General features: G+C 53.5%; 6 protein-coding genes across 6 annotated transcripts; 2 read left to right on the top strand and 4 right to left on the bottom strand.

The window, feature by feature from the left end:
- Positions 1-201: 201 nt before the first annotated feature.
- CONPUDRAFT_82575 (alpha-ketoglutarate-dependent sulfonate dioxygenase) lies at positions 202-1,842 on the bottom strand. The gene is made up of 6 exons (XM_007771053.1): positions 1,672-1,842; positions 1,418-1,608; positions 1,217-1,368; positions 1,006-1,165; positions 611-950; positions 202-537 (listed from the first exon to the last, which is right to left on the bottom strand). Exons 1-6 carry the CDS (start codon positions 1,816-1,818, stop codon positions 325-327), a joined length of 1,203 nt encoding a protein of 400 aa, XP_007769243.1. The 5' UTR covers positions 1,819-1,842; the 3' UTR covers positions 202-324.
- Positions 1,843-2,224: 382 nt separating this feature from the next.
- Positions 2,225-6,409, bottom strand: CONPUDRAFT_144416 (uncharacterized protein; the record flags this gene model as incomplete). Its single annotated transcript, XM_007771052.1, has 7 exons — positions 5,616-6,409; positions 3,466-5,592; positions 3,186-3,263; positions 2,957-3,161; positions 2,779-2,845; positions 2,664-2,713; positions 2,225-2,523 (listed from the first exon to the last, which is right to left on the bottom strand). The coding sequence occupies exons 1-7, from the start codon at positions 6,363-6,365 to the stop codon at positions 2,225-2,227; spliced, it is 3,576 nt and encodes a 1,191-aa protein (XP_007769242.1). The 5' UTR covers positions 6,366-6,409.
- A 313-nt stretch (positions 6,410-6,722) lies between these two features.
- On the bottom strand, positions 6,723-7,145 carry CONPUDRAFT_32387 (uncharacterized protein; the record flags this gene model as incomplete). Its single annotated transcript, XM_007770781.1, has 1 exon — positions 6,723-7,145. A coding segment is annotated over one exon (423 nt), but the record flags the coding sequence as incomplete, so codon positions are not given.
- Positions 7,146-7,830: 685 nt separating this feature from the next.
- Positions 7,831-8,985, top strand: CONPUDRAFT_137544 (uncharacterized protein). Its single transcript, XM_007771051.1, has 5 exons — positions 7,831-7,954; positions 8,025-8,138; positions 8,193-8,219; positions 8,276-8,569; positions 8,630-8,985. Exons 2-5 carry the CDS (start codon positions 8,097-8,099, stop codon positions 8,762-8,764), a joined length of 498 nt encoding a protein of 165 aa, XP_007769241.1. The 5' UTR covers positions 7,831-7,954; positions 8,025-8,096; the 3' UTR covers positions 8,765-8,985.
- Positions 8,986-9,348: 363 nt separating this feature from the next.
- CONPUDRAFT_165826 (uncharacterized protein) lies at positions 9,349-10,094 on the top strand. Its single transcript, XM_007771050.1, has 3 exons — positions 9,349-9,480; positions 9,548-9,637; positions 9,699-10,094. The coding sequence occupies exons 1-3, from the start codon at positions 9,451-9,453 to the stop codon at positions 9,924-9,926; spliced, it is 348 nt and encodes a 115-aa protein (XP_007769240.1). The 5' UTR covers positions 9,349-9,450; the 3' UTR covers positions 9,927-10,094.
- A 1,479-nt stretch (positions 10,095-11,573) lies between these two features.
- CONPUDRAFT_73418 (uncharacterized protein) lies at positions 11,574-12,755 on the bottom strand (the record flags this gene model as incomplete). Its single annotated transcript, XM_007770901.1, has 4 exons — positions 11,574-11,896; positions 12,143-12,530; positions 12,585-12,683; positions 12,753-12,755. The coding sequence occupies 4 exons, from the start codon at positions 12,753-12,755 to the stop codon at positions 11,574-11,576; spliced, it is 813 nt and encodes a 270-aa protein (XP_007769091.1).
- Positions 12,756-13,369: the final 614 nt, after the last annotated feature.

Raw genomic sequence — 13,369 nt, 5'->3', positions numbered from 1 at the left:
AACGGCGGCTCTCGCACCCGTCCGCCATCGACCGAGGTCCTCGCTGCCTCTTTGCCCCCGACACTCCGAAGCGTACACCAGCCCTTCCTGGATCGCCAATCCTCACTGTCAAGCCACGTGTGCTCGCACTGGCCCAAACCTACGCTCGAATTCCTGCGTCTTTGATCGAATCTCGACAACACTCCTTGGATCGATACTTCAGAGGGCCTTCATACAAAACTTGAAACGTACTTGCTCTATACACAAACTTACATACAATCTAAATGCTTGTACATACTGATCTTACAGCCTTCGCTATATCACCCTGCAATACGCATACGGCGTCTAGTCGTTGTATCCCCGAACGAGACTGGTCTTCCTGTACTCGGGGAGCTCGACACCGGCCTTCTCCCAGAGGTCGATCTGACGGTCCTTCGCGACCTTTCCGGTCCGCGCCTCGTAGTCAGCGACCGACTCGGGACGCTCGCCATGGGGAGTGGCGCGTAGAGCGTGTCTCGTGTTCGGCCAGAAGTCAAACGTAGCAGAGTGCGTGACAATCTAACACACGACGCATCGTGTAAGCTTGCCGTCGATACCCTACGATAGCAAGGACAAGAACAAGAACACCCACCCGGTTATCCCAGAACGCGATCGAGTTCTCCTCCCACTTGAACCGCACCTGGTGGTCGACGTTGTTCGCGATCGTGTTGAACAGGATCTGGAGGACCGCGTCGCTCTCGGCCTTGGGCACGCCGATGATGCGGCGCGTGAAGCCCGGGTTCACGTACACGCTCTTCCAGCCCGTGACCGGGTGCACGCGCACGACGGGGTGGATAGACTCGATCGGCTCGCGGCGGACGTGCAGCCCCGCGGCGCGCGCGCCGTCGGCTTGCGCTACGGCGCTGTGCAGCGCGGTGAGGCCCTCGAGGTACTTCTGGAAGCCGGGGCTGAAGGAGGAGTAGAGCGCGTATCTGGGGAAGGCGGGTTTAGTCTGAGGGAGGATTGGCTGAGGGTGATGAGGCTCACCCGGAGCTCCAGAGCGTATCACCGCCGTATTCGGGGCCTGTGATTACCTTGAGCGAGGTAGTGCATGGTGGCTGGAGCTCGTAGGTCACATCGCTGTGCCAGAGGTCGACCTTGGAGAAAGCGGTCGGGTCCGGCCGGCGAGAAGCGTCGTTGTACACGACTGATCGGAGGGTTCAGTGTCATGTAAAGTGGCTTGATACGTCGTGCTTACTGTGCACCTCTTCGAGGCCAGGCTCCTTGGGGACTGGCGTGGTCGCGTGCTTATGCAGAGGGCCCCAGTGACGAGCAAGCTCCAGCTGCTCGTGGATGCTGATCTCCTGGTCTCTGAAGAAGACCACCCCACGTTCAGCAACGAGAAGAGCGCTACAGCGAAAGGTAAGGACCCAGAAGAATGACTATATGAGGAACGTACAGCTCGTCCTTCTGAGCATCAGTGAGCTGCCGGAGGTCGATACCCGTGATCTCGGTGCCGATGATGGGCGTTAGGTGCTTGACCTTGCCAGCGGCGCTGAAGAGCGCCTTTTTCTCGGGGTCGGCAAACGCACCGCGATCCTGGACGGCGATCTCCTGCAGAGGTTCCCAGTCTACCTTGGGGAAGCTCGGCTAGAGGTGCGTGAAATGGTTCAGCTGCTGTCTCCTCCGACGAAAGATATGAGCTGTACTTACCTTGTACCCGGCGTACTTGTATCCGGCGTCGTTGTCGTCTCCGAGACTCGGAGAGTAGAATGGGTTCGATGGATTACCAATCCTATTCTTCAAGGCTGCGACAGATCCGTTTCCGGTCTGCTGCTCGCTGGATGGTACAGGGGCCATGGTGTAATGAGCGTCTGGTGGGCGTCAGAAGGTTATGCTCTCAGCTGCGCATAAGGACATTACCCCTCTCTTTATAAGATAAGGGAACGGTACCCCGTATGCGGTGTTACTAGTAGCGCAACCAGGAGCAGCTATGGCGCAACTCAGAGAATACAGGCCCGGCGTACAGAGTCGTGATTCTGACGCAGGTTGTTTATAATCTATTACCTTATTGCGATGAAGGCGCTTTATTGAAGTGAGATTGGGACATCCACTCCCAGGAGTTGAGGTAACGCCTGAGTCAAGAAGCAGATCCCATGACCTCCCAAAGGTCCACTATAGCATTCCGGTCCCTGGGGATGAAGCTCGGACCGCTGCTGTCGAGCGTTTGGGGTTGCGATTGGAGTCTGGAGCACAGTGTAGCTTCTTATGGGACATAAGCGTTGGATAGACGTTCTGATTGTTGAGCTGGGGTGAGAATCCAAGTCTGAGTCTGTGAGAGAGACGGACGTCTAAAAGCGAGTGATTGATGCTCAGACTCAAAAGTGGTGAGGTGATCAAGCTCAAGGGTGTCGGGGGCAGCTGTGTTATCGGGGTCCCTCTTTGTCAGCCGGCGGTTCAACCTCCGACTTCCCACGAATGCAAGGGTCCTTGTCATGTCAACTCCCTTTTTCTCATCTCTGGCGTTTGGTATATCCAAAGCCCATATCGACATATTGTTAAGGGCTAGATCAGACGGACGACAAGTAACTAGCAAGGTCTGACCTACCCTGTATTTGCTGTGGTTCTCAAAGGAATGGACCCGCTGGACGCTGCTGTGTCTGTATGTCACCGACGAAGTTTGTGCATAGAATAAACGCGCACACCGTCTTGCATGGACCCCTCCCCTTCTGGGCTGACGCCAATATCAGGTGTCCTATAGATATCGCACTATGGACATGATGGATACCTCTTTGCTACTCCCCCAGTCTTAGAATGGACCCGAACATCGAATTCGCCATTTTTGAGACCCCAGAGCCAACACGTAAGAGCATGAATTCGAACGTATCTAAATGGACTCCTAGATATTAGTCGACAATTTACAACTCAGCAGGGGATAAATTTCCTGAGGTCATTCCTATCTTTCCGCATCCTCGCGTGTGCGCCACACTGAACGGACCTCCAAACTTCTTGCGATGCCATCTCAAAAGACGCCAGAGCGAATGGCACCAAGTAGCTGTTTGGGATGGCGACAACGGAGGACCACCGTCCCAGTTTACCAGTGCTGTAGAAGACGACCCCTCGCGACACTCGCTCGAAATTCCTAGAACAGAGAACCTACTGCGAGTCCGCTGCATCGTTTTGTGCATCGTATCCGATTGGAACTATGAACCCAAATCACAGCTTACAGAAGCTAACGCGTCGTACAGAGAAAAGTGAACCTCCGAAGTCCCTGAGAGCACGTAAGGTACGCTTGGATGTACGTTCTGTTTTTCAACCGATCTTCAGTTTCATTTAGGACGTGAAGCGCGAGCCCAACGCGAGCCTCGCCGAGGACGACGGTGGTGTCGAAATGAGAGCTCTGAAAAAGCCGCGACGGTTCGACTTGTAGTCCTACATTCGGTGCTTCTGTTTGAGGTAAGGACAACGAAGCACAGCACAAGTTGTATTCTATCGAAAGAATTCTACCTCTGTGTTAAGAAGTTGTATAGTAATGCGCTTTCCACCCGTCAGGTGCAGTATCGTCACCTTATTTCCTTCCATAAGCAACTTCAAAGGCTTCTGTCCGAGATGATAGGGCCTGTATCGCAACGGGAGCCAGCAAAGTCTGCGTCTCCGCTTCCGAAGCCACCCATCTTTGTCCATGCAAAGGTCGGACCAAGAGCAGATGTCCCAACAAGGCGCATCGCTGTCTTCTTCCGCCGCGTACTCCTTTATCCCGTCAACCGCGTGCAAGTTCATCACACAGCGGCCGCGAAAGCCGTGCGTATATACCCGCTCGAAGCCCGGAGAGCTCGTGACAGATATCAGGCTTGGGTCGAGGATAGATGCGATCATCTGGAGCGATGACGTTGCCTTGTTCCAGCGGAAATGATGGAAACCATCTTCGCAGTGAGACCACAGGTCGACTTCATGTTGACTGACAGCGGCGATCTTGAAGTTCTTCGGAGTCGAGTTCGCAATCCATAGAGGGGCGAAGGAGACTTCTGACATGAGTCCGTCGCTTGTCATAGAGACCATGGAAATAGCCCATCCCTGGCTGATGCACGAAAGGAAGACTATCGTGGTCTCATCCTGCGAGAATCGGATGTCGTCTACTATCCACCGCCCGTAGTCTCGCTCTGCATCGGAAAACCGTAATGTGATGAGCTTGTGACTGCCGTCGCGGAAGTCCCATACGTAGATGTGTGCCCGATTGAGCGAATATGACACGCAGGGCATTGCGAAATATGACTCGCGGGGAGAGAAAGCGGCTTTGTGGGTGTAGATCTGGTTCTCTTGTGTTTCAACCCGTAGAGTCTGACTGAAGCTGCCGGAATCAGGTCGGCGTCCGACAGCAAGGAAGGAGAATTCGTTTGGTGTTCTGTAGATGACAACGTTGCCCCCGTCTGAGGCGCATAGTAGCTGAGAATGGTCGTCGAGCAAAGAGCCGGAGTCCTCGTCGCTGAGTGACTGAGATAGCACCAGGGTGATGTCGACGATCGAGGTGTGCATGTACTCCCTTACAGCCCCGAAGCACTCCTCGCCGGGGACGGCAGTAATCCAATTGGTTCGAGTCCTCCCACAGATCCCAGCGACTTTGTCATCCACTTTTGCCGCTACCATTTTCCCGTGGTATAGGAGCGGGGTGAGCCTGCGTGCATCGTGCGCCTGCTGCAATGCGGGGGTAAAAGAGGCCTCTGCCTTGCAATCCGGTAACATTGCGAGGTGAACGACGGAGTCCTCAGCTGGGGCGATGAAGTGCCAGATTTCCTTAGTGTCACCAATAGGGTTATAACATGGCATGACCTGGAGCACTTTGTTACCGACGAGATCGCAGATGAGCACAGAGTCAGAAAGGACCACCATCACTTGATGCCAATGACGACAGAACTCGATCGCCTCATACTGGTGCAGACTGCTTCGATAGTGGTCAGGAAGGGGAAACACGGAGACCTGCTCGCAGGTTTCCACATCGAAGACTCGGACAGCGACTTGCAGCGCCTCAGACTCAACAGTAAGGACAGCAAGGACGACTCCATCCGAAGAGAAAGTCATACCCTGGCATGCAATGTTGTCTGGTAGGACGACCTCGACAGCAAATCCCTCTGATGGGTACCACAAACAGCAGTACCGCCTATTAGTAAGTGCAACAACTGAGCCGTTGTACACCACAAACCCATCGTCCCGTAACGTTGCAATTTCCAGGAGGCGCAGAGAAGTGACGAGCAGGCCCGTATCCATAGCCCATATGCCCACATAGCCATGCAATGAGATTGCTGCCAGCTCCGAACCGTCAGGGGACAGCGCGGCGGGTTCCAAGTGGTCGTCTATAACGCGTATAACGCAGGGCCACTGGCTGTCCAAGCCCTCTTCAAATGTGAAGACGGTTGCGTCTGCGATAATATGTCCATATGCGCGGCGGATGTGCGATTTGGCCGGGCAGCAGGGGAGGGCGGACTCGTAAACGTGGAGAGCAGAGGAGCTGATGGCATCGAAGAAGTCCAGAGTCAGGCGCCAGCCGTCGTACAGTAGAGCTAGGATGTCACTTTTGCGACGGATTAAATGATCTGGCCATCCCTGAGCAGCCAGCAACGTCAGCTCTCGGCCCGTATACTGTACAGAGAATTGAGCCTTACTCGCACGAGTTTACCAGCTGCCCTGAGCATCCAGGCTCCACCACCCAGATCGCCCACGAGTGAGTAGAGCTCGATCGCGTAGAGAAGGCGGTTCTCCAAGAAATCGAGTAGGTGACCCTCAATCTCGAGATCCGGAGTAACCCCCCAAAGGTGGTGAAGCCAGTAATGATGCACATACCGCAAACCAGATGCGACATTTGCGTCTAGTCGTTCGACGAAGTCCGGAAATTCCTTGTGCAGGAGTGACGGGTCTCGCAAGTTGCATATATCGCGTTTGAGCAGCTTTGCCATCACGCGAAAGCACCGGGATGCCAATTCGTGATGGACGTGTGCCATGTCGCTGTGATCTCCCTCGATCTGCCTACGAGTCTGCAGGTAGTCCCGCAGCGAGCCATGGTAGATCTGGACCAAGTCTGCAGAGCCGGGCGCGGGGACAGATATCAGAGCTGAGAAGGGTAGAAGGTATGGGTGCACGTCTGCGCCAAAAATCAGACGGAGGGATGGCAAAGATAACGGCTCAGCAAGAGCGATGATGCGCGAGAGGTATTGGAGTCCGGTATCGCGCACAGAGAGATCGACACTTTCGATGATGGATTCGTACAAGCGGTCGACGCTTCCCCAGACCCGCTCCACATGACCGCGAAGCATGCTGCAGACCAAAGGTAGGCGATCTTGCGGTTGATCCTGGTCTATCAACCGGACGATTGTCGCGGCGAAGATGAAGCGGCCGTTGGCGCGTTCCGACAGCATCGCGAAATCGCGTTCTGGGGGCCATGGGTCGTCGTCAATGAGATCGGACAGAGCGTGAGCGTTGTAGATATGCTGGAAGGAGTGCCTGAGGAACAGGTCAACGTCGTTGCGAGAATCAAAGTCCTCGATGTGGACGACCCGCATGACATCTGCAAGGTGAGCGTTCCGCATGACCGCGCAAATACGTGGCAAAGGCCTGCCAGTGATGATGACGTTGTGAATGGGGAGCGAAGTATCCCGAACGAGGCGAGCAAGCAGGGAGATAAATGGTTCAAATAGATGTATTCCGCCCACCGTGCCCTCATCGACAGCGTCCAGAACTAATGTCAGACCAACCCTGTCCTTCCACGAGCATGAACGCGCCAACTGCTTGAGGGGGAGAGCAACGAGCTTCTCGAGCTGGTCGAGGCGTGACTTCTCCGGAGTAAGCAGCGCAGGGTCGTCTGAGATAGCCTTCATGATGAGTCCTTGGGCGAGGGGATGCTGCAACCCTAGTTGGTACGCGATGGTGAGAAAGAAGCGGTTGAAGGTGCTCCGCTTCGTGTGCTTCCTGGAGAAAAAGAACGTGCCTGCGAGCTCGCCCTCCTGGCGGAGCTGGTCAGCCAACGTGTGTGCTATCACTGACTTGCCCGAGCCAGATTCTCCGGATAGCCAGATGATCTTGCGTGTATCGGTGTTGCCCTCGTTGACGAGAGCAGTGAGTGACTGGAGAAGTTCGGTTCGAGTGCCGGGAAGGCATTTGGCATGGGGCTGGCGCTCGTTGGAGTCGTAAATACCGCCTTGCGCGCATTCTTGTGCGAGTTTTTGCCAGCTATCCGGGTTTCCATGCACAGGAGCTCGGTGCCTCACGGCTAATGTATGTAGACTGAGATGGGTGTTGGCACTGACAGAAAGCAAAAAACGTACTGCAGTTCTCTTCCATCGTCTGGGGTTGCGTTCAAGCTGGGAAAGGTTGGTAACCGAGCGGCTTGGGGACGTCATATATCTGGGGCTCAGCAGCGTGTCGGGCACAGCGTCACGGTCAGTGCGGCATCGGTCGTAGAACGCGTTAGCGAAAACAAGCTGTCAAGGAAAACAAAGAGATTCAACAACTGTTGTCCTCGAGACCTTGTCCCCTACGCGGTTCCTTGTGCTAACCGGTATCATTGCAAGGGGTTCAGATCCATGGTTCCGCTTTCATTATGTGTTGTGATCGTCTCGGTCTGTGCGCTTGTATTGCGTGTCGGTGTGTGTGATGTCAAGAGGCGAAGCGCGACGAGGACACTGAATGCCGTTGAAACTCCGCCAGGACATACCGTCTGCGCCGTGCGCCATGCGCATACATCCACCTCCACGATGAAGACACATCTCTTCCTTTCTCCACTTTTGTCTCTGTTCTTCTCTCTCTCTGTTGTCACTCGCTGGCGCTGCTGTCAGCCGCCTTGCTGTATGCTGTACGATCTCTACATCCGCCTCCCTCCGCGCAGGAACACCAGAGAGACTCGCAAGAACATATCTAAAAACAGCCAAAGCACAGGAGACGGCGCAGGATGTCTTGACATCCCCCTTTTGATCTAGGCGCTCGCACAGCATGAACGTGCACGAAAAATGTGTGCCCTTCACGCCATACAGCAATACTAAGCTTACACACATCACTTCTAAATGTTGATTGGCGCTCAGCATCTCATGTATCCTATAAAGGTCGTGTTGTGGACGTGATGGATCCCACTCATCTTCTATCCAAGTCTCCGAATGGACTCCCAACCACCGAACTCTCCGTCTCTGAGTCTTCACGTAAGAGCATGACCATATCTGAATGGACTCTCAAGCATACTCACAAAGAACCAGGATTTGACAGACGATAGCTTCCTTGATGTAAGTCTCCCCTTTCCTGAGATTCGCGGGAGCTCAAAGCACAACCGGTGTCTAAGTTTCCAGCGACCCTTTCTCAAAAGACGCCAGAGCAGGTGGCCGCTATGGAGCGATTTTGGGACGGTTTTGATGACGACGACGGCGACGGCGAACTACCGTCTCAGTCTACCACTGCTGTAGAGGGCAATCTCTCACGACAGTCGTTCGAGATTCCCAGAACAGAGAGCCCGCTGCGAGTGCGATCTCTCCTTTCGCGGATATCCAGCCGAAGCTCTGAGTCGGATCGCAGCATACAGGCGTCGACGTATAGCACGGAGAAGAAGCGACCCTCACAGTCCCGGAGGGCACGCAAGGTTCGTCCTCGTGCACCTTCTGGTCTGATTTTCCTGTACTAAACTATATCTGTAATGTAGGACAACGAGTGTAGGTCCAACTCGAGCGCCGCCGAGGACGAGGAAGATGACGTCGAAATGAGGGTTCTGCGAAATTCCCGCTGGTTCGACTTGCTGTGCTCCTGTCAGTGCCACTGGTGGGCAGGTGCGCGGTGACTCGGCGACACACGACACAGGTTTCTATTCCTGGAGTACTGAACTATTCCGTTCTTCTATTCTCTCCTATACTTATGAACCAATTGAGTTGACTTGCTATGCTCGTAGACTATTTTTACTATTGTCCACCCGCCTCGTGTCCTAGTAGACGGGCTGGCTGCCATGAGGCCATGTATTGTGGGTCCATATAGATGCCGCGGCATGGCCTTAACAGGGATAGGGGCAAACGAAGCCGCTCAGAGGGTAATTGTTTGTCGCTCTCGACGTTTTGACAAGTATATGTTTACAATAATGAAACATACGAAGCGATCTTTCTATCGCTGAAAACAAGAGGGAGATTGAGGAACTCTCTCAGGGACGTCGAACGCGTCGTCTCGGCGTCGCGCATTGTGAGCCCGACCGGCACAGCATCACGCATGACCCACGCCCCATCACAGCCGCCCAACAAAGGTACGTGCGCAGCCGCGGGGTTCTGGTGTTCCCTACAACACATGCGGGGTCCATCGTAGTTCCCGTATATAAGTACACCGGAAGGGAGTCAAAGTTCCTCCAGTGAAGGATTTGCCTTACATCCTCTGCACCAACCGACTCGGGTTAGCCTCGATAACTTATACTTACTCCCGCCCCGCTCTATCTCTGTACAAACTTTGTACACCATACATCTCGACTCCATTTTCATTAACGGCATGGCAAGAGTCAAAGAGCGCGTTCTCGGAGTGAGTTCCCTTCAGTGGCGCTTATCAAGTCGCGATGCAGAGACTTACAGGATTCCCCATCGTACAGGCTCTCCGCACCGATAACTTGGACACCTCAGGCAAGCAGCAGAGTAAACCCAGTCATTCGCTGCTCGAGTCGGTCCGCCTGATGCGCTCCGTAAGCATCTATCTCTCGCTGTGCTCGAAGACGGCACGTCTGACATCACGTTCCGTCGCAGCGTAACACCAAATGGGAGGAAGGCTGGGAAAAGCGCAAGCGCGAGTGGGTCCGGCGATACGGTAACTCGTTCCCACCATGGGGCGCGGGCCTCCCGAACAGGGACCCCCGATGGCACAGATACGAGTGGGAGGAGGAGTCGGAGTCGATCGGGCAGTTCACGGACACCTCGAGCCTCGCGTCGAGTGATGATGGGGAACGGATTATGACCAGGAGTTGGCGGTGGTGATGTTGGCTTCGTTCGTGTTTCGTTTTCTGCATTCGTATTTTTATACCTTCATCATTTCGTTCTTTCTTCATACATTTGTGACACGGACATGCTTGATAAAACGCTTATACATAATGACAACCTACCATGTAATTTCCAGCGTTGAATGAAGCCTGGTCCTGCATACCCAGCAGACGTTGGAACGGTACTTGAGGTGAACTTCACGTGTGACGTTCAAAGCAATAGGACGGAGGCTGAGAGAAGCATTTTGAGCATGGCGCTTGTCAAGAAACGGTTTCAGCACAAGGCGAGCGGGCTTTGGGATGGAGAATTCCCACCATTTCTCTCATCGCGCGCACACTTGTTAGCTTACGCAACAAACGCATTTAACTCCCTCGCCGTCACCTCGACAGCCTCCACCATATATAGTCCAATGGTATCGCCCAAAGACTTGACCACCGCTTCGGGGCACGGCTTGTCCTCCGCGCCAGCCAGAACGAGTGTCGGGACAGCGATTGACGCGTAGTCCGGGTCCTGCGCTTGGGTGATAGCCAGAAACGCAAGTGCGTACCGTTTCCCTCGGGCCGCTCAGTGAGGGATTTCCGGGACATGCCAACAGTAGTGATGGCGTCTGCTGTACCAGACATGGCCATTTGGCGTTTGATCGCTGATGGTACAGGTGAAAGCAATAGGACTCTTCATGTGAATGGGAGTTTCAAGTCTGACTCTCCGTCTTGTGCTGAAAAAGCAGCTTTTCATGCAAAGTGACGGATCCCGTCCGAGTGTTTTATGGGTAAGGGGCGGCCGTGGGGTGCGAAAGGCAATGCCAACCCGTTAGTCTGGCCATCCAATTCATCTCTGGTCATAATCGGTCAGTAAATTCATTCAGGCCTGTAGACAGTCATAAGTGATACTCGCATAACATTATAACTGTAATTTGCAGGGTAGCGTTGAGTCATGCATCACCGATCACCACGCTTACTTCGGTGCAGAATCACAGGCCAGAACTATAACATAATATCAGCACTTGGATGTAGAAGCGAATATTGTCCGATTAGTTACCAAGTACTCATGCGTACGTATCGAATAGCGTCGTTGAGCGTTGGTGACCATTTCGGCAGAAAGCGGGCGGAGTTTGCAATGCTTTTCAGACCGTCAGGGGCTTTAGCGCTCTTTGCCCTTGTTCTTGTTTTTTCAATGTTTCTTTTCAACATCGTTGGGGCGCGCATGGCTTTGTCAGCTCCCTGCCTCGCTCTTCTGGATAGCTCATCGAACACGCTTTCAAGCCAATCGTTCTGAGCTGTGTATCACGTCTAAGAACAGCAGAGCCACTCCTGCGCGTGCCAGAAGTGAAGCTGGCGTTGTGGGTCTTCAAGCTTGTGGGTACACAAGGTTGCAACAAGGCCTGATATATTGGGAACATAATCGAGACAAAGATAAAGGCTGCAATTACTTGGTAATGCTCACATAAACCCAGCGATCGCTTTCTAACGTCATGTACATTGCATCACATAGGCGTTCACGATCTCTTCGACATTCATAAACATGGACTGAGCCTGTGATGTGAAGCATTCTAATCTGAATCTGATAATTGATATCCTACTGTAAATCAGTCGAAGGATACCGCCATTAGTCCGCATTTGGCCACAACACCTGCTACCAAGCATATCATTCGTTCCGCTTCCGCTTGTTTTGGCTTCCTGTGAGGGAGGTGAGTTCGTTGCTTTTTGGTTTGAGCTTCCCCGCGAGCCAGATGACTAGCTCCACGGTCAAAGAGAGGCTACCCTCAACATCCTGTTCGGCCTGGCGCTCGAGGCCCTCCCCTTTAATCTCGACCTGAACCTCGTCCTTGGCTCTAGCGAGGAGGGCATTCTCCACTTGGAGCCTGGTCACCTCGGCGCTGTGACTCACGACTTGCTGTGCGAGCTCCTCGTGCAGGGTGGCGATATCTTCGTACTCCCGAGTAAGGTGGTTGATGTGCTCTTCGAGCTCTAGCTGATACAAGTGTTGCTAAGTGAACTTCTCGTGGAGAGCGATCATAGCTTCGTTCTCCTGCATGAGATGGGAAATCCTTTCTTCGAGCTCTAGCTGATGTCGGCGCTGCTTTCGGGCCACCGCAACCCCGGCTTTGATGGACTTTCTCAACTGAGTAATGATGGTGTCTTACCGTTGTGTTAAAGTGTTGTTCTGCTCTTCCCGCTCTCTGCAGAGCAATTGGTAGTGTTCGACGTCCGCACTTTTGCTTTGAAGCATCGCTGATCCTTGGGCGACTTGAGCGACTAGGTTCTCTTTCTCTCGAATTAGGGTCCCGATCTGCTCCTCTAGTTCGCGGAGACGTTGGTGGTGCCCTGTGGTATCCATTGCTCTCGCCTCGACAACGTGGTCCTTCTCCTTGCGCTCCTCCACCAGTAACTGCTTCATCTGGGAAAGGTGCATGCGGTGAGTCTCGCTGAGTTCAATACGGTCCATCATTAGGGTAGTGTTCTGAACCTTCAGCTCTTCCAAGCCGAGATTGTGTTGTTCAGGACGACCCTTTCTATTGTTCGGAATAGCCTGTTTCTGTATGCCCTTCGCTGATGCAGATTTCCGACATGGGAACGATTCTGAGCTGCTCGAGTTTGCCACCTGCAGTGAGAGCGGAGGTTAGAATGCAACATTTGAGCAAGTTTCAATGTGTACCATCTGGTGTCTCTGTTCTGTCTGCTGAGGCAGCAGTTTCGGCTCTGGGCGAGTGTAGTGCTCTGCGTTTTTGTGATCAGGAATTTGGTTGAAATATGTCTCCGGAGGAGCAAGTGAAAGGCTGAAGAAAATTATGCTGGTGAGAGGTAGCCTGCAAGAGAGACGTACCATTTTCAGTGACTAACGACAGTATTTAAGAGGTTCTTGTACGTTACTGGTTATGGTGAAAGCCAACGCCTCTTGAAAAGGGGTTACAGTTAGGAGTTAGATATACTGTAACGAGCAGACCATAAGTTCCCGTCCCGTGTCCCACCGGACCGGGAACGGAACTTAGAGGGTGGGACAGTCCCATGTGTATGGGCGTCCGGGAACTTAACTAAGGGACACTCGGTAGAACCACGAAAAACATAGAATTTGAAGTAAAATAAAGTGTGTACATGCACTAGACGATATCCTAATGACCTACGAAGTCTCCGTACTTCTTGTTTGACACACGGCGCCGCTTCCTGCGGCCAGCTTCATCAGATGACGGCACCTGGACAGTTGCTAAGTCCACGTTGACATTGTCTACCATGCCAGGGCCGGAAATGGTCGTTTCGTTGGCGTCGACAGGGTTGAGGATGCGAGCCATGAGGTCGTCGGGCTGTTGCCAGGTGTCATCGTCGAAGTCTTCACCGGAAAAAGGGGTGTCGAGTTCGATCGGATCCTGATGATCAGCTGGCGTCACAGTGGGAACATCGGGGGCGTCAGGGATAGAAGGAGAGATCCGATCCCACAGGGTTGGG

Source organism: Coniophora puteana (assembly GCF_000271625.1).
Source record: "Coniophora puteana RWD-64-598 SS2 unplaced genomic scaffold CONPUscaffold_7, whole genome shotgun sequence".
Lineage (NCBI taxonomy): Eukaryota > Fungi > Basidiomycota > Agaricomycetes > Boletales > Coniophoraceae > Coniophora > Coniophora puteana.
The sequence above is the reverse complement of the archived record's forward strand: the minus strand, read 5'-3'. Positions and strand labels throughout refer to the sequence as shown.

Coding starts and splice junctions, on each gene's coding strand:
- CONPUDRAFT_82575 (XM_007771053.1), bottom strand. CDS start 1,818: ATGGCCCCTGTACCATCCAGCGAGCAGCAGACCGGAAACGGATCTGTC. Junction 1,609..1,671: donor ACAAGTACGCCGGGTACAAG/GTAAGTACAGCT, acceptor ACGCACCTCTAG/CCGAGCTTCCCCAAGGTAGA. Junction 1,369..1,417: donor GATGCTCAGAAGGACGAGCT/GTACGTTCCTCA, acceptor CTTTCGCTGTAG/CGCTCTTCTCGTTGCTGAAC.
- CONPUDRAFT_137544 (XM_007771051.1), top strand. CDS start 8,097: ATGGACTCCCAACCACCGAACTCTCCGTCTCTGAGTCTTCAC. Junction 8,220..8,275: donor CAGACGATAGCTTCCTTGAT/GTAAGTCTCCCC, acceptor CCGGTGTCTAAG/TTTCCAGCGACCCTTTCTCA. Junction 8,570..8,629: donor AGTCCCGGAGGGCACGCAAG/GTTCGTCCTCGT, acceptor TCTGTAATGTAG/GACAACGAGTGTAGGTCCAA.
- CONPUDRAFT_165826 (XM_007771050.1), top strand. CDS start 9,451: ATGGCAAGAGTCAAAGAGCGCGTTCTCGGA. Junction 9,481..9,547: donor TCAAAGAGCGCGTTCTCGGA/GTGAGTTCCCTT, acceptor CCCATCGTACAG/GCTCTCCGCACCGATAACTT. Junction 9,638..9,698: donor CGGTCCGCCTGATGCGCTCC/GTAAGCATCTAT, acceptor GTTCCGTCGCAG/CGTAACACCAAATGGGAGGA.